At 43.4% G+C, this 23220-nt stretch overlaps 1 protein-coding gene across 1 annotated transcript in view; it reads left to right on the top strand.

Annotated features, from left to right (window-relative positions):
* The window catches only part of LOC118791165 (ecto-NOX disulfide-thiol exchanger 2-like), a 124037-nt gene that overhangs the window by 23771 nt on the left and 77046 nt on the right, over positions 1-23220 (top strand). The window contains exon 2 of the mRNA XM_036548447.1: positions 16836-16979. Coding sequence (XP_036404340.1) covers positions 16836-16979 — 144 coding nt within the window. The remainder of the gene's footprint in view (positions 1-16835; positions 16980-23220) is intronic.

Here is a 23220-nt window from a genome sequence, read left to right on the forward strand (position 1 = left end):
TTTGTCAAGCGGTAATTTTCCTGTGCCGCTGAGGGGATTGAACTCTTGCTTGAGACAATCTGGTTCCCCTCACACTTGAGCAGAGAGGGTGGATAAGCGCCCACGCAGACGGAGAGAGTGACAGGAATCTTCACCGGCTTCCGCCCCAGCCGAGGAGCTTCCATTCGCCGCGGCGCCAATTCGGCCCCGTCTTCTGAATCGCGCAAGCAGGATTACGCGCAGATTACTTTTAATTGGAATAAATGGTAATAATGTTCCACCGGCATTTTGAAAACAATCACCGCTAGGGAGGAAATGGCAAGGGCGTACAGTGGCATTGCCTCGATGCAGATTGGTTTTCATGCGATTATCTAAGGCAAGAAAAACACGCAAACACCCATTTTGAAAACAAATTAACGTGATAAATAGGCCATGAAATTTTTCAGCAGAGGAAAAAGGAAAAAATGCCATTTCTCCCTTTGAAATATTGTATTGCAGGCAAACTGATGAGGGGAAATGCATCTATGTTTAATAAAAAGGCAAATGAAAAAAGGAAGAGGACAGCTCACAGACAGCATTCCAAGTTTTTGTGTGTGTGTGTGTGTGTGTGTGTGTGTGTGTGTGTGTGTTGCTGAGGTATTGAAGCATTCATATGAATAGCTATGAATTTGCATGGTACACTGTTTCAGTGGCCTGGTGGTTTGAGTGTTTTTGCCCTTGCCACAGGAGGTCATTGGTTCAGTCCCAAACCGAGTCATACAAAACGAAAAATGGCAACCTCTGGCATTTAGCCTCTGGATAGAATGATTGGGGTAATGAGCCTGTCCATTGGAAACCCTGTTGCATCTAGTTGTCTCATGTCATAGAAATTGGAATAAGCTCTGACCCTATGAGCCGTTCATGCCAAGGCACTGATGATGTTAGATGCTTGGCAGAGCTCATTTAGACCTTGGGACTTGTAACGGTAATCAGATGGCAAGTCTTTTGTAAAGGGACATCCACATGCTTCCCTCAGTTCAGATTCTTCAGATTCTTTTCTCTTTTAAAATAGTGTTGAATCTAGTGTTGAAACAAGGTTCTCGATAAACCAAAGTGAGTACAGTTACAACTGATGTTGTTGTCAGGTCTCCAAGCAGACTTTTCTGTATCAGCATTGAACATGGGGGGAGGAGCACTGGGATGTGTCTGGCTGAAAAGTTATCTGGTTAGCTGATCTCACTCCAAGCCTTTGTCTAAATCCAGAGATATTTCTAAACCCAGTAAAAGGAAATCACAACTCCCATGGTTTTCCAGCTTAAATGCTGTGATAGGTTTTATACTGCGACACAATCCACAGCTGTTATTCCAGCCTCCTGATCGTAAATTGTAATACACTCATTGAAGGAGGACGTAGATCAACCCTACAGCAGGCACTGGTGCCTTACTACTGAGCAGTTTACTGAAGTGCAGCTAACAGACATCAGGTTCTTCAGTAAATGCCAGTATCTTAGAATATGTCTTTGCTTAGATGTATGAAGAGAATGGTCAGTTTATAAGCAAAAACATCTGTCACTTATTTGAAAAAGATGAATGTTACTACCCCCCCCCCCCCCCCCCATGATTTTTCTCCTCTACACTCATCCCTACACTCAGACCTTTAGTAGCTTCTCACTTTAATGTTGTTTTATTCATGACTAAAATGACTAATCTCACAGTCAGATGTCCCTTTTTTAGAGTGTAATTCTGAAGCGCAACTTTGGTTTGAGATTTCTAAATAATGCCGCATAATGTAATTCATTAATGCAGTAATGAGTCGGCACTCACCCGAGGTCTCGCTGCATGATTTAATTGATACATGCATGAAAATGGTGTGAGGACATCTGTGTGTGCATCAGTGTCTCAGTGTGCACTTCACAAATCCAGCAATGCACTCTGGGAGAAAGAACAGATGGGGAATTGATTCATCAGTCAGGGGTGTGGAAGGGAAAAGGGGGGGGGGGGGGGGGGGGGGGGGGGGGGGGGGGGGGGGGGGTTGATATATCCCACTTTGGACTCCCTGGCCCCCTAGGGGTTATAATCTGAAAGATGAGAAGATGGATCTGAGAAACACACATCTCTCTCTCTCTCTCTCTCTCTCTCTCTCTCTCTCTATCTATCTATCTATCTCTATTTGTCTGTCTGTCTCTCTCTCTCTCTGTCTTTCTCTTTCTCTCCCTCTCCCTCTATCATTCTCACTAATTCTCACTTGCTCACACTTATAGGCACGTGTGCACATCTGGGTGAAAATTTATCGGTGGAATATGAGTGACCTTTTCAGCAGCCGTGTTATCACTGAATGTTCCTTGACTCTACAAATGCTGTGTTCCTGGAGAGATCGGGGGGAGTGGGGGGCACTTTGACAGTGTAAGCTGATTAGACTGCAAACCAAAGATTCATTAGTTTTGTTTAATGGAATTGAAATGAGTGGATGGGAGATTTAAATAAATTAACCTTCACCGAATCCCCAGAGGGCTGTAGGGATGACAGAGTGGGAGAGGATGAATTTTCTCCTTGTCACTGATATAATGAATACTGATTACATTATTTTTTTGTATGGAGTATGTCATCATTTAACCCTGGACTGAGACCTAAGCTTGTTGTTGGCAGGTACAGCAGGTGAAAAATCATGCTAAATGGACTGATATTTGATGTTTGCTTTGTCTGCATCAAGCTTTTTTTTCACCGAGAGTCTGCAGGGAACATTTCAATCAGGAATTATAGAATTCGATGTCATTGACTTGGATTGTAATTAAAGGGGACATAAATATTTCCCCTATTTCGCAAGAGAATATGGAAAACCCGAGCCTGCTCAGTTTTGGAAATATTCCCTTAATGAACATTTGTATTCCGGTCAAATGAGATGTAATCTTTCTTGCTTTGTTTGTCTCAATTTACTGCTCTATTGAGTGGAGCAAGCAGAGGGAATATTCTGTGGGAATAAGGGGGGGAAACCATGGTTCCCGCTCTGTTTTAAACTCTATTTATCTACTAGGCCTTCAGGCATCATTGTCCCAGACATGTGTGCTCTTTTGAAGCACCATCCACGCTAGTTCCTCCTATTTTCATGTGGCCCTACCCCTTCACCTTCTTCACCCCCACCACGTCCATCCCCCCCCCCCCCCCCCCCCCCCCCCCCCCCCCCCCCCCCCCCGGGGGCCCCTCAGGAGGGGAGTGTCAAAGACAGAAAGGAGGGAGGTATGGATGGGGGCTGGTCTGTGCCGTCGGGTGTCTCACTGTGAGCCCGCCCCTTGTACTCCATCTCTATCCATCAGGATGAGACTGGGGCAATCAGGAGGTGTGGCTGATGTTATCCACCTTCATTAGGATGTGAAAAGATGTTTTTCCACTCAAGCAACCTCCATTAGCTGTGTCTCAACTAGTGTACATTCAGCACTTCCTCTAGTGCCACCCACACCTGAGGTATACCATTGCGTGGACTGGGGAATGTATATAAAGCCACCAAAGCATGGAAGCTTTTCTGTATTCAGAGGGAAAATATTAATTCTATGATGTGTCAAATAATAATAGAAAATAATAGAAAACTTTAACAATACATATGCAGTGCACACTGTGTCACAGCTTCTCAGGTTCTGCTCTTAAGGTTGTATGTGCTACTGTATCTTTGTCATACCTATATTCAGTATGCACTGCTCAATGTGAGCACAGTTGCGGTTTCTAGCTAACCAACTATTGAATCAGGTTATTGTATTATTAAAATTATCAAGCTGTCTTTGATCTCCATTTGATCATCCATTGTGAAGTAGACTGCTGTCGGTTTCTTTTATGATTGTGAAATTTGAATTGGTCGTTTAATAGATTTGATTTGTCTTGAACGATTCTTGAAGGATTGTCAGGATTCCATAATTACTTGCTTGAGTAGAGCTGGTGAAAGTGAACAGCAGGCTTAGCTCAACTCAGCTTAGGTGCCATGTCTTAGTTTAGGTGAGGCTTGTGGAAAAATGGCAGCACAGGGTCATGCAGGGTGATTCATGCCCACTGCCTCCCACTTGGCGCTCCTGTCTGGTTAAATCCACCACAAAGACACAGTCATAAGCACATTCATCATGGCTTCTTCATCTTCAGTGCATGCCTCAAACCCATTAAAGCTGATGTCAGAAAACCTTCCCGGAAATGCCAACGATCTAAGGTCTTCTTTAGAAGATTTAACTTGGCAAGACTGTTTCACTATTTTCTATTTGCACTTAAGCTCATTTTCAGTCCAAGGTGGCAGCTTGATAAGTGAATGAGCCATGTGTGTGAGAGAGAGAGTGCGCATATTGGAAGTGTGAGGCTCTGTGAGAGAAGTGTGTGTGTGTGTGTGTTTGTGTGTTGAGAAAGTACATAAAGAGCCAGTGAGTGTGTCAGTGTGTATTTTTTCTGAAATGCGGACAGCGTGTATGTGTTTGTGTTTGTGTACTTTATGTAGGAGTGACTGTGATGGTGGAGGTGGATACTTTGCTCTAAGCTTGTGTAGCTTTACCCTGAGCTCCTCTGTCTCCAGAAACATTCTGGAATCGACAGATGTCAAGAGTTAACAGCTGGGGCTTTGGGTAATTTGCCTTTTTGAGTCAAAACGGCAAGACTAAACATAAACAACCAATAAGTTGGCACAGTTGCCAAATACCTGTGAACATCAGAGCAAGCGATGTGGTTGCTTCAAGAAGATGGAAAGTTAATGCCTGCAAATGCCCTCTCTGTTCTGCTTAGGCCTGGCTGTTAGCTGCTATTTGATTTGTCATTTCCTCTGAAATTTATCAGGATGTAGTTAGTGCCAGGTGCTCAAGGTTCGTTAGGCAGTCTGTAAAGAAGCCACATAGATGAAACTGGCACGTTTAGATATTTAAACACCGTAACACTGACTGATTTCCTCTTTATCTCCTGTAATTAGTGCAGAGAAATAAAGAGGCATGGAAATCACCCCAGGGCCTTGAACCATAAGGATCACTGAAACCTGTTCCACCTGCCTCTGAAAATGACTTCCACACTACACACAAGTAGGGGAATCTGTAGATTAGATATTGTCTGTTATAGGCGTTAACTTTTTTCTCTTTTGCGGGCTTTTAAGTTGTTTTCACAACTGAAGGTGCTGCAAAATGTTAATCAAGTCGTGTGTGTGTGTGTGTGTGTGTGTGCGTGTATATGTGTGTGTGTGTGTGTGTGCATGCGAGTGCATGCATGTTTGTGTGGTTTATGTTGGACACCCGGTCTGTGTCTACATTTCAGATCCATGCCGCCCGGCGTCGCTCACAGAGTCCCTCTGTGCTCCCTGCGTGTCTATAGGGGGAGCAGCGCTGATTTTGGAGGCTTTCATGTCCCTCCCCGGGGGCAGCTGGAGGAAAAACACACAGTAGGCTATTGACGGGTCCTCCTTCTTTACCCCACCGCTCTCCAAACATTCAAGAAAGAGCACGCTGTGCTGGGCACGGCTAAAGGGAAGCCGAGCTAGCGTCCACTGGCATGTTTATTTGTGCACCTGGTCTGAAGGAGCTGAACAGATTTATTAGTGGGGTTTTAGTGGAATGCGTGTTCCACTGTGATGGAGACGGGCAGCTAGACGGTTGCGCCACAGACAAAAACAAATCGTCTCGTGGGCCCCTTGGAAAATTGTCCTAATTTCGGCTCTGGAACTCACATTTACATTTATTCATTTAGCAGACGCTTTCATCCAAAGCAACGTACAAAAGTGCATATAGTGGGCAGACAGGCACAAGGGCAAGACGTGTATAGGTCATACAATGCAGATAATGCTAAAGCTGAGCGCAAGGTCGGTGTAGCGAGCCAGAACTAATCTGATCTAGGAATTGCAAGGCCATACTTAACTCATGGGCATGTTATAAAAGGCCATTAGATGTTAAAACTTGTTTTTGAAAGGGTCAATATAAGCAGGACCTAAACTGCCAGTAACATTTTTGGTTTGCTTAATTTCATGCTACTTTTATGACAAGTGACAAAAAACTACATTTTCAGTGTTAAGTGTTGCCAAACTTTAATATGTTTCCATTTAAAGGCATGCTCTTACAGAAGTCCATTAAATGTAAACAAATAAAAACTGACAGTATGACGCCTGTTTTGTTTAATTTCTCACAACTATTGTCGGACAATGAAAAAAAAGAATGTACTTGTCAATACTGGTCACTGGGAAATACTGTGGATATGAAAACAAATATCTCACAAGTGGATTGGCCCAAGTAGACAGACAACAGTATAAACAGACCCCCAAAAATAATATCATACAAATTTCATTTATTCATACATCTATTTATATGACTCATTAATCCCTCCAAATGAGCCCATGATAATGGGATCAGCATACCTTCCACAGTGGATTGTTGAGATTCTTGCACACCCGTGTGCTGTAATTACAGTGCACTCACACAGAGAGAAAAGCTAAGCTAATGGACCCAGAAAAATTCCCCTGACAATTGTCGTATTTCAGCTTACATGATAAGCCGGATCAGTCAGACGACTTGTTTATTCGGCTGACACGTACACTTGCTCATGCTAGGAGTTGATGTCTAAGAGTTGAGGTGTTGCTCCTTTTCGTAGCCTGCGGGTTTGGTACCGGTATTCTGTCTGCTGTATCTTCTCTAACACTGTCTGTTAGCTTTGCGCCTGGATTTGCTCACGCTGCTGAGAGGAGTATGGAATGTGGAATATCGCTGTCCTCCTGGGTAATTGTGGATTGCGCACCCTGATGAACCAGCTGTCAGGGCACGTCGGCAAAGCCAGCCTGATGTCATGTGACCTTTTGAGTAATAAGACAGTGCATTGGGCCGCGGCAATTGCCCATTAACTCAGTGGCATAAGGAGCCAAGGGCAGTGTGGCACGGGTCAGAGGCCTATCTGAGAGATGTTTTTAGAACAGTACCTTTGCCCTACAATACTGACACACACAGGATTCTGGGTTCTGGGGCGCTGTGAGTGTGCCTCCTACACTCCCCATTGCCCAGTTGCCAGTTCCTGACACGGAATGAATGACAGTAATGCTGGTCTTTCGTGTCCTGTACTCTGTGATGCTGAGTGATGCCAGATATTTCTTATGCTATTCTCAGAGGTTTATCTCTTGCCACATTTTAAATTTTCCATTCAAGGCTTATACTCACTACTGTGTCAGATGATGTGACAGTTTTGATATTTTAGAGGGTGAGAGATTGCAACATCCAAATTGATTAACATCTCCAAAACATGACTGATTATTAATGTGGAAAAACATTACTTTTTCTTGAAACCGGAGCTAACATCTGTTTCTTTCTTTGTCATATTCTAATCCCACACCATTGTCCCTGTTAGTCAAGGTCAGAGTAACACAAGTGCAAAGCAGATGCAAGCCCTGTGTTAACAAACATTGTGAATCAGCTACAATGAAGAACATACGAGCAAAAGCACTGAGTTGATGTCTTCGCACTGTGGATCAAAGAGATTTCGAATGGTGCTGTTGTTACAGGAAGCTGAAACGAGGCGGCAAGCATGTCGTTTATATGTGGTTTAACACCAAGAAGGAAAAAAGAACAGGCATGTACCAAGAAACTAGGCTTTCCTATGCCAAATATGTTCAGCATTGGAATTCCTTGTTACAGAAAGGGAGCCTTGTGGGGCATAGGGAGATCTGCAGCTGGCCTGGGAGTAGCACAGAGAACATCTCAGATATTCTGTGGTGTTGCAGAGTGACGTGTTCTCTCTGAATGTAGAGAGGTGGTTGGAAACATTCTTGCTCATTTCTTCTGAAAGGACATCAGAATTGGAGTTTTATGTCTCCCCAGACTCCCACCCCAGATCTTTTAATGATTAACCCAGGATAAGAGTTTTTCATTTTCCCAGCCTTAACTAAATCGACAATGGAAAGAACAGACTTTGGAGATAACCCTGTTTCATGAAAAAAAAAAAAATGCTGTTTTAAGCTCTCTGAGAAACATGATGTGGAATGAGTTGTGTATATGTTTCTGTGTGGGTGTGTGTCACTTTTTTAGGGGACAAAATGAAAATATAGAGACGGATTTGTCAGTTGCTACGGGAGGGGATTGTCAACGATATCTGGTTTTCTTCTACATTTTGTACATATGTTTTTTTTTTATGGACCATTCATGTATAAATACTGGTGTGCTTGTAGATTTGTTAGCATTTATATTTGTGTTTGCGTGTGTGTGTGTGTGTGTCTGTTTGTGCGCATGTGCGCACGTGTGTATATATGTGCATGCATGCATGCATGTGTACATAAACTTTATTTAGAACTAACATCAGACCTAGTCAGCACTTCTGGAAGTCTTTCCCTCTTGTTCGTTGTGAGGGTTTTTGATCATACCATTCTTCAGTCTAATACAGTATGAAACCCGTGCATGATGTATTTTGTTCCAGTGGTTACTAGCCACAACTACTTTAAGAACAGACAGTGATGGTGCATATATGTGTTTTGTTGACTTACTCCATTGTACGCCATAACACACGACCTAATGTGCCACATGTATTCAGCTCATCATAGCTTGAAGGGGAAATACAAAGTTAATGAAACATCACCATAACAATGGTTCTGTTTATCTACACAACAAACAGTTCTGAGGATGTGAGATTCAGATTCCCACTATCTACACTGAGCAAGATGAAAGAAATCATTATTTAGCAAAGTTAGCCCATTGATTATTCACACAGTGTAAAATACTAAGGATGAACTAAAGATAGATTGCAATACACCACCCAATTTACCACAGAACACAGTAATGATGAAGTCTAAACATAACAAATAATGCTGTGCAACCAAAGACAGCACTTGGCAATCAGTTAGTTGAGCAATTTATGTGTTTATCCATCTTGAGTTGACTTTTCATTAAGCCTTGTATAGAACACTCATTTACATCAGCAGCTTTTGAAGTGCACAATTATAACATGCAATTTATGCACTAATCACAGTATGTGGGCATCGAGAAGTCATTTTTCATTGCTTGACAAAAATTATTTTGGGAAAAGTTTTCCCACCTCTGCTCTGAGGCCTTGCTTGATCAAACCAATCATCCAGTCAAGTGGTGCTAAGCGAGGGATGAGGAGAAAGATAGTAACCCCATACGCCCCAAAATCAGCCAGAAAAGCCCCTCTCCCAATGTGCATCACATTACTGACTGACATGAACATACTCCCATACTTTTAAAGTACCTCCATGACCACAAACGGTTTCAACTGTAAATTTCTGAAGAGGATCTATTTAACTGCTCTGTGTTTGTGGAACATGTCTCCTAAATCCACTACGCTGACAACAGCCTGTTGGCACGCAATTCATAGCTGAGGCAAATCGGGAGAAGTTCATTTGCATTTTAATACTGGTCAAGACAACCCATTTCTCGTACTGCAGATAGGTTTCTGTTTCTGTGTGGAGTTCGCTCTGTGTATTCCTGAGAAAAGGGAACGAGGCACATAGAGGGTAACACAAAACGCAAATGGAACAGCAATGGCTGGCCCTGAACTCACATCAGCCACACTGCGATCCCTGGCCATTGCCCTCTCTTTGATCAGTTCTTTGAAATTAATCTTCCTTTTGCTTATGGTAATAAACTGAAGACATAAAGCAAATGTATCTTCAGATGTAACGCTGTCTGACTTGTTGTCTGCATCACATTGACATTTACAGTACACTTACTGTAGAACAGGGAAATTGACATCTTTATTAGTATCAAAAATATGTTCAGAAAGGCACAGACAATTAAAAATAGATGGTCTTGGACCATAATTCCTTTCTGCCTGTATACCTGTAACTGTTTTGGGTTAATAATAAAAGAAGGATCCCACTTTGGTATGAATGTTAATTATTAGTTTGTATTTTTTATTTTATTTTTTTATATTTCTTTATTTATTTTGCATTGTAAAGTTTTTACACAAGGTCAAACTATTGCTAATACTTTACGGTCTGTGTTTGATTCAGACTGGACTGCTTTTTTAGGGTGGTTTTTTAGTGATGGTTCATTATACCATTATACCCACACTATGCCAATGAACCTTACCTCTACCCCGCTCCTTTTTTTCTTCCATTTCACAATCCAGCAATATAGACTGGCCCTGGCCCTTTGAAAATGGGCTGTTCTGTGTTGTATTTATTGTAACCTTGAATATGAACCACACTTATACAAAAAAGAAGAAAAAGGTTGAATTGTTCTTCTCAATGATTCAGTTCCTGCCCAACAACAAGTCTGTAAGTGCTTTGTCATTTGGGGTGACATTGTCTCAGGAGGTAGAGCAGTTGACTGGGGATTGGAAGGTCTCTCATTCTGGCTCCTATTGGCAGAATGTTGAAGTGTCCTTGAGCAAGATACTGAACCCTAAACTGCTCCCAGTGGCCGGTTGGTACCCTTGTATGGAAGCCTCTGCCACTGGTAGGTAGATGTGAGGCATATAACTGTAAAGTGCTTTGAGTACTTAAATGAGTAGAAAAGCACTATATAAGTCCATTTACCATTCATCCTGGTAAACACAGGTCACTTCTCAAAGATTGCTGTTTTAACCACTGACTTCACATCATTGTCTATAAACAGTTCCAACCTACAGCGCTACCTTACCTCATAATAGTCCTTACTGGAAACTCTGCATGAGCACCAGACACAATATTAATATTAATTTGAACCTTTAACAGTTGCACTACAACAGTCAGCTTACAAAATATTTCACAGTCTGCTGTTGTGGAGTTCAGGTACAGATATTTTTTTCCCCCAACAGGCTATTGGTACCTTGGTATAGTGGGCCTTCAAATGGCCCCAACATGACCCAAACCATTAGCACCGTCAGCTTTTGAATAAAACAAGTTCATGGAGCAGAATTACCAGCATGTGTGGGGTCCGCAGGGACAGCCTTAATTCCTGGTTTTAGAGAGGAAAAAATAAATAATGAAAGAGAGGAGGCAAATTGAATTCATTAGGTCACTGATGTGTTAATGCTCTGTGACACAGCGTGCCTCTTTTTCCCAGAGACGAATGAATTCTGCTTAATCTCCCTGTTAGCTAAGTTGTTTTTTCATGTGCTGGGAAGATTAATGGCACCCAATACCCCTCCCAACTCCCCACCCCACCAGTTTGTAACGTATGTATGGACACAGCCTTGCTTTGGTCTCCATTCAAATAAATAGCTTTGATATGGTTTCAGGAGCAGCGTATTTTTTACCCTGAATAAATCATGCAAGCGACACGACTCAGGCTGGTTTATATATAGCATGTCCAGGGGGAGATGAGCAAAGAGTCGGGGGGGGGGGGGGGGGGTGCACAGGGGACAGTAACATGTCGTATACACATGTTCCTGGATAGGCATGTTCTCAAAACATTCACAGTCCACATCTTTCACCAGAGATGAGTACTGGTGAAATCACCAGCCTGTTCGTCCTGACTTTTGGTTAAGAGTCTGCTAGAGCTCCTGGAAACCGAAATTGAGGCCAGCGTTACAGCTCGGGAGGACAGGGAGAGGCAGGCCCATTTGTGCAGATCAGAAGGCCGGCTGGTTTCTATAGTATTGGGATGAGATCGCTTCGGTGGGGCTTCGACCGGCCTCTGTTCCCTGCTGCTTGGCTGGAGACCCCCCGCAGCTCCCCCTGCCTGCTTTGCTTGCAGAGAACTCCCAGCAGCTCGTCAACGGCTTCCTCTGAAGTCCACCCGCCCACGCCTGCCCATCTAAGCGAGCCTAGGGTGCAAACACTGAAGACGTGTCTGCGCCCGGCCGGCTTTGATGCCATCTGCCCTGTGCAGAGGAGACTGCCTTGGGCCTGCAGCGGCCAATCAAAATCAACATAATGCACACGGCGTGCTTCCTGCTGTGTGCGCTATGTGTTCACTCCTCTGGTAATTGGGGGGGGATAAAACAAAGAGTCAACACCATTGTTATGTTTGTGTGTGTTTCATCGGCCACTCTTTTTTTATATATCGTTAATAAAATGACAATGATGTATTGCCCAAAAGATATAAAAGAATGCGTTCAGCAAACAATGGGACCGCATACGGTTTTAAGAGGGAAAAATTGAACCCGCTGGGCTCCTGCCACGTTTGGAGTTGGGATTTTCTTTTAGAACCATGCACAGAAGGGACACGGGCCTTATTGCTGTCATCATTACCCGTTCACCTCTGATCCAGCTGTGAATATCGCCGCACTGCCCTGTCGTCTGTCACTGAACATAACTCGGAAAGGCTTGCTGCCGCCATCCTGGCGACAACCCCCTGGCGATGGCTCCCCAGGTCCGAAATCAATGAGGTTCTGTTGAGGAGAGGGGGGCGGGGGGGATGAGGAAGACCGCACAGAGAGCTGGGAGGAAGAGCGGGTTTAAGTGAAATCCTGCCTCCTGCCAGCGTGCCGCTGTTTTATATGGATGTCGCAGTACCGCTGTAGACATCCGGTATGCACTCCATCGCTCTCAGGACAGCTCTGCTAGTGTTACCATATTATTTACATGGGTATCCAGGGATTAAAGGCCATTAGGAGTCCTCTCTTGTCAGTGATCTGCCTTTCACACATTCCTCGCGTCTCTGCATTTAATCACTTCACAGCTTTGCTTGCGTGCGCGCGTGTGTGTGTGTGTGTGTGCGCTTCCCTCTCCCATGACCCGCTAGCTCTCCCACCTCCACCCCCCACCCACCATTTGCCAAGAAGTCTGTTTTGTTTTTTTCCCCTACCTACAGTCTTTGTCCTGCGTCTGGTCTCAGCTCAGCCATTTCTTCACTAATAGGCTACATCCTCCATTATCGACCCTTATTTGTGCTCCTATTTCTGTTTTTCTTTTTTGACTGCAGCCCCTCCAGTCTGTGATATCCTGTTTTCCTAGTCGTCCCCTCAGTGTTTGTTTTCTTTGTCTCAGAACTTCAGTTTCTTTTGCACAAGTATTCCACACGGTTTTGTTCGAGGTTTGACCAGATGTCATTTGCTTAAATCAATCATCCATTGCTTGTGAGGCTGAGCAGATGATGCAGGTTCGAGAGTATTTCGGGCGGATCTGGTGACAGATTTTTAAAAAAAAACCCTGGCTTCAGTTGTGCTCCCTCACAATGTCATACCCTGAAAACCGCAGCAAGACGCCTTCATCAGAAACCCCCGGCCAAAACGATAGCGTGTCTCTTGCGAGAGTGCGCTGGATGCCCCATGGTCATGGGCGTTTAGCGAGCACAGGAGGAGCAGCTGCAAACGAGGGGACTGGATGAGGTGCGACAGAAAGCGGCCACCCTCCCCTGAGGCCCCGGGCTCGAATTGATCTAAAAAGCCGGCTTAATTAAAACAGGCTGGCATAAATTAGTCCTTTACAGCGAGTGAATCCTGCATGTTTACAAGATTAATTGAAGCATTTTTCATACCTGAGGGGTCGTCAGAGGGAGAGGAGCTTGCCAGGCCTGGCAGATGGATGGAGCTGGGCAGTGCGGAGTCGGGGATGAGCGAGCATCAGAGAGACACGGTTGTGGGAGGGCGTCTCTCTGGAAGTTGCGGTGTTTGAATTAGCTGTCACAGGAAGCCTTAGCAGAGTGCTCTAAACTGGGGCTGAAACAAAGGCTTCACTTGACCCAAAATGGCCTCTACTTCAATACCACCCCCGCCTCCGTATTGCCACAGAAATACTCCATGGGTAGACTGCCTGGGCAGACTCTGCAGGATTTCTTATTAAACAAACATTGCATGCATATAAAGCTTGAGTCATTCTTGGTCTCTGCTTTGTTCTATTTTGTTGTAAAGGCTACCATGCGTCGAACTCAAAAAAGTCGAAAAGATAAAAATAGCTCTGAATCAAAATTCCCCATAGGCTTTTTGGCTGAGGATATGGCAAGGAGAAATAGGATCTCACAGACAGTGTTTGTCTTTTGTCTAGGTTATTGTTCAAACATTGTTTGCCCATACTTTCAAACGGTGTGCTGAACAATAGCTGATGGTGTACAAAATGATGTGGTCCATGTAAGAGAAAAGGAATGCAGTGTTTCTCTAAGCACATCATATCACATTGTGATGGTAATGTGGTGGTGCAGAACAAAAAAAAAAGGCAGGCAAAGGAAAAAAAAAAATCTAATGACCAATTTCTTCTAATGCCTCTGTGTAAGAAAGGAGAAGCGGGGGAGAATTGAGTAAGACATTTCAAGTTCGCCTGTAAACACATTAGGCAATCAGTGGTCTTTGGGAGCAGAGGTGGAGGAACAGTAATCTGAATCTTGACTTTATATTAACTCCCATCTGATGGTGAGAGTGCGATGGCATCTTCCAGGATTTGTCTGCAGATTTACAAAACCCTCCTTTTGTTTTTTTTTGCTGCTTTTTCCCCTTTATGCAACCTGGGTTTGAAATCAGCAGTTGTACGCTGAGTGCTTGTGTGCAATGAACACAGTCATCCAATACACTCACACACAGCCAATGGTGTTTTTCACACAACGCACTACAGTGTCATTGCAGCTCCATTATTTCATAGGGTGCCTGAGAGGTAAGAAGAAGAAACCCTACCTGTACTGCCCAATTCTATAGCTCGGCACAACAAAGCCAATTTTCACTGTTACTGTCATGGTCATTGCTGACAAATGACACAGCAGGTTTTGAACCCGGGCCATAGGCCTCAGTCTGTATACAAATTGAACACCTTGCCAACTGAGCCACTCTTCAGCCTCTTTTTCTGGCACAGTGTACCCTGAAAGCTCAAATCAATCAGACTGGAAAAAGCCGTTCGTTCTTTTCATACTAGGACCTATTAGTTTCACATTTTGGCTGCAGAATAGGTACTGACTGTGACTTCAGTGATGCTTCACAACCTGACAGCCTGACTTCTGATGAAAGTTATGCAAGCTCAATATGTGTTTCCCCAAATTGACCAGGGCCCTTAAATGGGCATATGGGCAATTTGCACTTAAACTGAAAATGGTGGTTGAGGGTAAAGCGTTTCTAACACATTTTCCCATCTGATTGAGTTTGAAGTATACTGGGTCCTCTGGTTGCGTGGGATGCTGCTTTTTGCCCTTTTCCGACTGCATCTTAACTCCTGCAGTCAGTGGACAGTAAGCAAGATTTATGTTTGCTATTTGTGATGTCCAAATAAGGAGGTTTTTTTTTAGCCATTTCAAGGCCAATGAGAAGTTCCTGGCATGCCTGTGACCTTCATTTGACCTTTCCAGAGGCCTTTCCAAACGATCTAAGGACAGTGAGGGTCAAATGAGAGCCGTTTGCTCCTCGCTGTGTCTTCCATGTCCTTCCTAAGCACTTTTAGCTGATCACTGACCGCAGTTCATTGTTCATCTGTTTATTGTCATTTCCTGTGTCCAGGGCTGTGGCAAGTCTATCCAATAAAGGACAGAAAACAGTGCTGATGGATGGTGTGAAGCACTGAAGTGTACTGTATGCCCATATCCGAAAGCCCTCTGGCGGGCAGCGATATTATTCTTTGCCTTGATCTAAGCTCTCACTCACTGAATCACTGCATGGCAGCGGACCTCGTTATCTCATTTAGAGAACTGCCACTGCCAAGGACTTATTCTAACTTGAAGGGCGAAAAACTTACCCCATTGTTCATACCTTTTTTCCTGTCTTGCCACTGAGGATACTCTGCAGTTTTGTAACTTTTTTTTTTTTTTTTTTTTTTGCTCCTTTGCCAGGTGCCAGTAAAATTTTGTGTCTGTGCCTCGGGTTACTTTGCTCACAGGGAAGCCGAGGCCAAGCGGTCAGCAGATGTAATCAGCCCAGCTCTTGTGCTCAATCTGAGCCAGGCTGCCAGGCTGACAATAAGCCTGCTAGGATCCATAGCGGCTCCTTTGATGGGGTGAGATCGAGGAGATTATGGCATGTTTTTGAGACATTGCCTGTGCGCCATGTGTCCTCTCCCATCTGGAACAATTAAAGAAGAAGAAGGTGTGTGTGTGTGTGTGTGTGTGTGTGTGTGTGTGTGCGTGCGTGTGTGTATGTGTGTGTGTGTGTGTGTGTGTGTGTGTGTGTGTGTGTGTGTGTGTGTGCGTGCGTGTGTGTATGTGTGTGTGTGTGTGTGTGTGTGCGTGCGTGTGTGTGTGTGCGTGTGTATATGTGTGTGTGTGTGTGTGTGTGCGTGCGTGTGTGTATGTGTGTGTGTGTGTGTGTGTGTGTGTGTGTGTGGGTGGGGGGTAGGCGGGGGGTGTTCCTGACATTTTGCAACTTCATTGTTTTGTTTTCTATAGAAAAACAAACCCAAGCAAAACAAGTGTAAACCTAGAGAAGTGATGAATTTTTCATAAGGGCCCATCTTTCCCAGACCCCGTGCTGAATTATAAATAACATTATAAATACATTCTCATTTGTGAACTGGATATGACTGATACGTGAGGCTTAACGCTAACTTTCTTCTGCTGATTGGTCCTTGGGACTGGGGGGGGGGGGGGGTAATATCCACATCATTGTTATTGTACCCATAATTCTGAGATGACTCTCTTCATTACTTTCTCTTCTGGAAGGGTGTTCATATCTGTAGGAGAAATAAGTACACTAAGAAATTGATTGTTTGCTTGGAGTGGTCTGACAGACTTGCCCATTTCTGCATCTGAGCCTGCAGTCAATATAGATAATGGGATTTTATTAACTGTGTGTGGGGGTTTGTAACTGATGAGAGCCTTTGTGTTTATAATCTGGTCTTTGTGCTCTCAGACAAAAAATAAATAAATAAATATGCAGCGAAATAAAAGTGAGACCTCAAAGTTTCAACTGCCTAGTGTTCTTCCTGTCAATACCCTCATTGAATCAATCCCCGATGTAGGCTACCATCTGTCATGAGACCCACACACAAAAAAGGCTCTGTTGGTTTCCAGTATTGTGCAGTCACGGTAATCCCTTTCTTGACAAAACTACGAGAGCGCTACAGGAAGGCCATACGGTAACAGAACCTGTTTTCCTTTGTTCTGGTGCAGGGTTGAACCCGCTTTCCTTCGACCCGGCCTCTAACAATGAGCCCCTGCAGTTTAGCAGCTCCAACGGGCCTCTGGTGACAGACTGTCCCCTGGAGAATGGAGCTGAGAACAGCAAGAAGAGGAAGAGGCCCAGCCTACCCCAAGGTAGAACCAGAGAAACCGAGACTGCTGCATGCCTTTCTGGGATTTATCATTTATTGTTATTATTATTATTATTATTATTAGTAGTAGTAGTAGTAGTAGTAGTAGTAGTGTTAGTAGTACTAGTAGCAGTAGTAGTAGTAGTAGTTCATATTTATGCGTTTCTAATTAGCTTTTCCAATGCATATTCTAGGAGTTAGATCTGTCACAGTTAGCCACACATCTACAGCCAATTTTACGTGTAGGTGAATAACAATGACTGAAGCACAAGTTCTGTAACAACATTCAACATTAGCTGTATATGTCAAACAATATTAAAAGTAGGCTTTCTACTAATTTACTGTCAGTGACCTGCGGATTGGGAGCTAATGTGCCTTGAATTAATCGCGATATGTCTTTTTGTCATAAATTGTCTTTGCCAAGTGAGGCCCTAAATTAAATCATGGCAATAACAATTAAAGAATAAGCCTCTAATTACTGGCATTATGAGCAGTAGCATAAAGAAGTGAGAGGCGCCGTCTAATGTGCAGAGCTGGTGTACTGACAGATGTTAATTGGACAGGATTAATAGTTCACAGACTAGATTTACCATACCTCGGTGTGTAGAATTTAAATATTCTATTGCCCTTATACGTGCCTATCACTGAAGAATTTACTACCAACTTGCATACAACAAAGCTGTCATACAAACTCAAATGTCATTCAGCTCAGGTCCTGAAGGTCAATACCCTGTATCCAGCTCTAAAAAAATTGAGTAAGAAAACCCGTGACTACAAACTTGTCTTAAGGGGGTTTTCTGCTGTGCTAACATATGACATTTACTGCAATAAAATGATTCATGTCATCTGAATTCTGAGCTTTGCTATAGACATTTCTACTAATAAAATATGTTGAAAGGTCTTGACCTACTTTTCTTTTTTTTTCACCAAAACCCAAAGCCCGTTAGTGATCAATGTTAAATTTACTAACTGCTAATTTTACTGCACAGCAAAACCTTTGGGACCTTTGATATATATACTCTCTCGCATTTGAGGAATTTTTTTGATGAATGTTAGCCAGCCTTTTGTTGACAGCACCAAAGCGATGACAGCTGGCTCTGAACTTTTTCGCATGTCATCATTTTGTGATTCAACTGAGCTGTTTTCGGGACAGCAGTTATTTACACCCAGTGCCCTCTGACCTGGATGAGCAATCACCATGTTACACAGGACATATATAAGATTCGAAACTATCTTATTCAGATACTAAAGTGCTGTCAAAGGCTTTTTTACTAAAAATCAGCATTCTGCATTTGAAAGTTTAGGATGAGGAGGATACTCTAGGATACTTTAATAAGCAGTATTGCATAATGAAGTTGCAGTACAGGGTAATGACAATGGCCATGACTGCCTATGGCAGACCATTTGGCCACCATTTTTAACAACAGTTACATTTAAACTTTGTGATTTTCAGACAAGCAGGAAGGATTCCAAGGTCTTGGTCTTTGTGCTACACATTAAAAATGAAGAGATTTAGAATATGCTTTTGGCCATCCCTATGAATAGTTATCTGACGTCTAAGGATTTTTAAAGATCAAAAATGACTTAATGAAATCTTCAAGAATCATTATTAAAATTTTACAATGGTTGCTGATACATTAGTTTCTAATAGCTCTTCTTGTATATTTAATGGACCAGTCTATTAGTCTCTCTTAGCCTCTTGGCTATTTTTGTAACTGCAATATGCTCTTATAAAAAGGAGGAAACTAGGTGTGACGGTGGGTGCTTGCACACTTCTATGCAATGGAAGCAAATGGAAATTAAAGGAGTTGTAATGTGTGATGGGCACATTCAAAGGCAGAGATGTGCTCAGATGAAAGGAAGTCAGTGTGCTGCATTTAGATCAAAGCCCATTTGATGGGCACTAATCTAATACATCCATCTGAGGAGTGCACTCATTGTCTTGGCGCTAGATAATCATCAAACAAACTGTAGGAGATGCAGTGTGCTCCAGCTTTGTAGTTTTGCCATATACAATCTTCCTTAGCTAATCCCAACCTTAGCCGGTGAATCTTGCTAAGAAGAACATTAGAAATGAACACTGATGTCATTATTGACCAATTACGTACTATTGACAGGAGGAAACTTAAATATACATTAAAAAGTCCTACGACAATTAGGTTGTAATTTTGTGTTTTGTTGTGTCTTTAGTCAAAGGGTGGCATGTGACCCAAACAGTTGTTTCTGACGTTTAAAATGCCTTACTCTCCCCATTTCCAGTGATGTGTTCTCTCCAAGATGCTTAAAATGCTGGAGTTACTTTCTGTTATCACTTTGATACAGTCTCTGCTAATGCACAAATCCAGCAATTTACAGCATCTTGGTGCACAATGCATTATGTCCCTTACATGCGCGCTGGTAGTAGGAGACAAAATGAAGCTCTTGCTACCACTGAAGGGGAGATTACACATGGGCATTAATTAACAGTGATGCATATTTGCCATTAAGGAATTACTGTATAATGAATGGATTCTTTGCATTGCATTCGGCTCTCACTGAGCCATTTCAGCCTCTGTATGTTCCTTGTGTACAGATGACAGGGAGTGTTTGGTGATCATACAGACATCGGAATACTGTGGTCGGGAATTTATATGTGGCAGCCTCTTAGCCAATCAAAATGAACCACAGATTCAGTACCATAAATAACTAATTGGTGTCCATTCCCGGTTTATAGCCAATGACAGTGTTTAATGAGGTAACTAGCTTTAAATGCTTTGACAGTGTGTGAATGGACCCACCATTTTACCAACTGGAAGGCAAATCCGTAATGTTAATTCTTCCCTCTCTGAATGGCTAAACATGTAACAGCTTGCTGCCAAAAATAGCATGAAAGAAATGCTGTATGAATTCACTATTATCTCACTAACTTAGGACTTGGAGTCAGGGACTTAGTGGGCAGCCGTAATGCATTAAGCCAGAGGGGTCTTTATAGCGAGGATCTTCCTTTTAATAGGTTGTAGATCTGTTTCTCTGGTTAAGGAGTTTAGGGTGTTTATTTATTACTTTGTTTGTATATTTTTATTTTATTAATAGACTGGCCTATTTGTTTTGCAATGGGGGGGGGGGGGGGGGGCAGTTTGCTCCAAAAATTTTTCTCAGTGCTGCCTTTTTTAGGTGAAAATTGTGTTCACAGTATCTTGAGTGAATAAAATTGATACATTATTGTGTTATAATCGATGTATAACAGCATTAAACTAGGTGGCAAAAAATGCTACAGTAACCAAAATGTCAAAATGGAATTTCAATGCCTCGGTGTAGTATTATGTGCATTAACCTTTCAGAAGTGCTACTACAGAAGCACTGAATAAAAGTGTGTTGACGCGTATGGAGTGGAGGGTGAGTGGAAATGAAGGCTGGGGAGCACAATGCCTCACTGTGAGGCCGTTTTCCCTCCACTGGCACTGAGACAAAAGGGATGGGCTGAGGCTGAAGAACAGTCAGCAGAGTGCGGGAGTGGCAGGGTGTAGAACCGGCAGGCTGAGTGCACCAGTATGACAATGTTATTGCGCATGCTAATGTGTGTGTGTATGTGTGTATGTGTGAGTGTCTGGTACAGGTGTGTTTCAGTGTTCCTTTGTGTGCAAGTGGGCTGCTTTTTAAAACTCTTAAACACACAGTCACATAAACACACAGACAGTCATACATACATGCACAATTACACACACACATACACAGACACACGCGCACACACGTACTCACAAACTGTTCAGCCAGTCACATGTGCTGCTGTAAGGGAAATCAGCGCTGCTACCGACTTTCTTTAGTCGGATTAAAGTTTAACGGCCCTGACTGCGAGTCCTCCAAGGCAGATGGCTTCAGGAGGCCCCGGGGGGTAAATACAGGTTACCTGCGATGCACCTGTGTTTCCGTCGTAGCACGCCGCGACAGTGCGGAATCAAGGATTTATTCCTTCTTTATTTTCCACACCAGTTTATTTGTGCGCCTGCCCGTCACTGGTTCGAGGGTGTCAGGGCCCAGGCTCCTAATGAGAACAGAGCAGTTGACAGCTTTGGCTTGTTTGTGTCTAAAGAGAAAGGGAGGGATAGGCAGGGCCATTTCTCACTGCAGATTGCCCCCTCTGAGTGCTAGGCCTCCACACTGTCACTCTCCGCTGCACTCTCGGTGATGGATCCCCTTGCTCCCGGGGTCTGCCGCGGACATCACCCTGCCCTGGTCCTTGTTAAACAGCACTCACTATGTGAGCTATTTCTCTTGCCGCGCCCTCAGAGGGCACGCGCTGTGCTTTCAGCCCGGGAATTGCCCCACGCTCATTCTTATCCAATTATTTATAATACCAGGAGATTAGCCCTCTGAAACCCACACCGCATTCAGGAACTTCGTCCGCCAGAGCTGAGCAGGGTAAGGAAAGTGTAATGCAACAGTGTTTAAAAATTGATAACGTGGTGTAGCCATGAGTTAGGCCAAAGGCCCTTTCCTCTGTAGGTTTGATAAAATGGTGGATGTTACTGTCTCCCTGACAATGGGCCCAGGATTAGGACTGACGTGGACTGATGGGAGACGGTGCACAAGCAGTGCACATCAGTATTGCACAGTATTTTCTAGGCGCGGTCTCCTTTAACAGGAAGAGCGGTTTAGAGGCTGGTGATAGATTACTCTTAACCTCCTTTTTATCTCCTTTTGAATACTTTCTGTCCCTGAGTGAGGAGCCTGTATATTCTTTTGCTGCTTTTTTCTGGTTTTTTTTTTTTTCGCTATTGGTTTTGTTATTATTTGTCAAGCCGGTTTGTAGCTCCTTCATGGTGAAACCAAGCAGCATTCTGGTGGAGATGTCAGGCAGAGCGTGCAGCTGATCAGCCTCTGAATGCTCAGGGCTTGTTTCTACTCACTTGTGTCCAGGTGCCTTTGAATGTAGCCCTCCTTATGAGGCTGTTTCTACGTACCGGCAGGTTGGGGTGAGGTAGGGGTGAAAGCAGGCTTCTGTTTTGCAGAAATAGGTTCATCAAAGAAGGAACCAGCCTGGGAACAACAGCAAGTAAATAGTGTGCTCTCATGTAAAAAAAATATTAATTATTTTAACTGTGAATGGATTTGGCAAAACAAGGGAAAAGAGTACTCCTAATCATCCGATGGTCCAGAATAATCTAGGGGAGCTATTAAAATCTTTAAAATTGGTTGTTTCCATCTAGTTTGGTGGCTAGTAATTGTTCATGTGCTTATTTTTTTTAACTAGGTAGTTAACAGTTGCAGCATGAGAGAGATGTGGCAGAAAAAGGGGTTAACACCAGGTGTCTGTCCAGAGTTAACTGCACCTCAAGATAATGTCATTGACATGCTGTACCCCTGTCTGACAGGGCCATGTAGCTGTGAGTTAACAAGGTAAATGGAAGTGGTATTAGAGTCCTTTACTTTGTGTGTAACAGTGACAGACTAATGACTGAGTGCATGACTGAATCTGCATTGTAAGCTGTGAAGAGGTTTTTCAAGCATGTCGTTTGAGGGAGTTGGCCCTGTCAGTCAGGTATATTTCTCTCCTCTTTCCCTACAACAGCGCAGCAGAGCTGCTTGGCTGCTGTTGATTTGTTCTTGTTTGGAGATTGTAAATTGGGGGTTTTCATGTACGTGTGTGGCCATGTGTGCGTTTGTATGTGTGTGTCTGTAAATTATCACATTTGTCAGGTTCCACTGTAGATAAAAAATGAGCATTTTCCCATGCAAAGGTGTGTGAGAGTGTGTTGGTGTATGTGCAATAGTGTATCTCTTTGCACAAGTGTTTAGAAGGTTAAGAGAAAACATTGCATAATAATTCCAGAAAAACCCATGTATGAAAAGTAGTGAAGATGAAAACCAGCTTGTTCTCTGCAGGTAGTCTGGGTCCCCTCCCTTGCCTCATTCAAATCCACCTCAAGCAAAGTCCTCACCATTAATAGTTTATTGCCAACATTAAGGTCACATGGAAATTCTCTTTGATAGTGACCTATGTGGAACGCTACCACCATCCTTTTTTTTCTCTTCTTCACCTCAAATCATGACATGTTCATTAAAGCCAATGAAGCAGCAAGCTTCCTCCCCTCTTTCACGAACACTCTTTTTATGAACAGTTTGTTCTCAGAGCCTGTGATATCCCATCCTCCCCTTTGGGCTGCAGTGTGCTCCTGGCTGCAGCATTTGAATATTCTGTGACCTGAATATCTCAATATGAGATCTGAGGATCCAAACATGCCAGAGGACACACTTGCCTCTTTATA

The sequence above is a fragment of the Megalops cyprinoides genome, chromosome 16 (genome assembly GCF_013368585.1).
Source record: "Megalops cyprinoides isolate fMegCyp1 chromosome 16, fMegCyp1.pri, whole genome shotgun sequence".
Taxonomy (NCBI): domain Eukaryota; kingdom Metazoa; phylum Chordata; class Actinopteri; order Elopiformes; family Megalopidae; genus Megalops; species Megalops cyprinoides.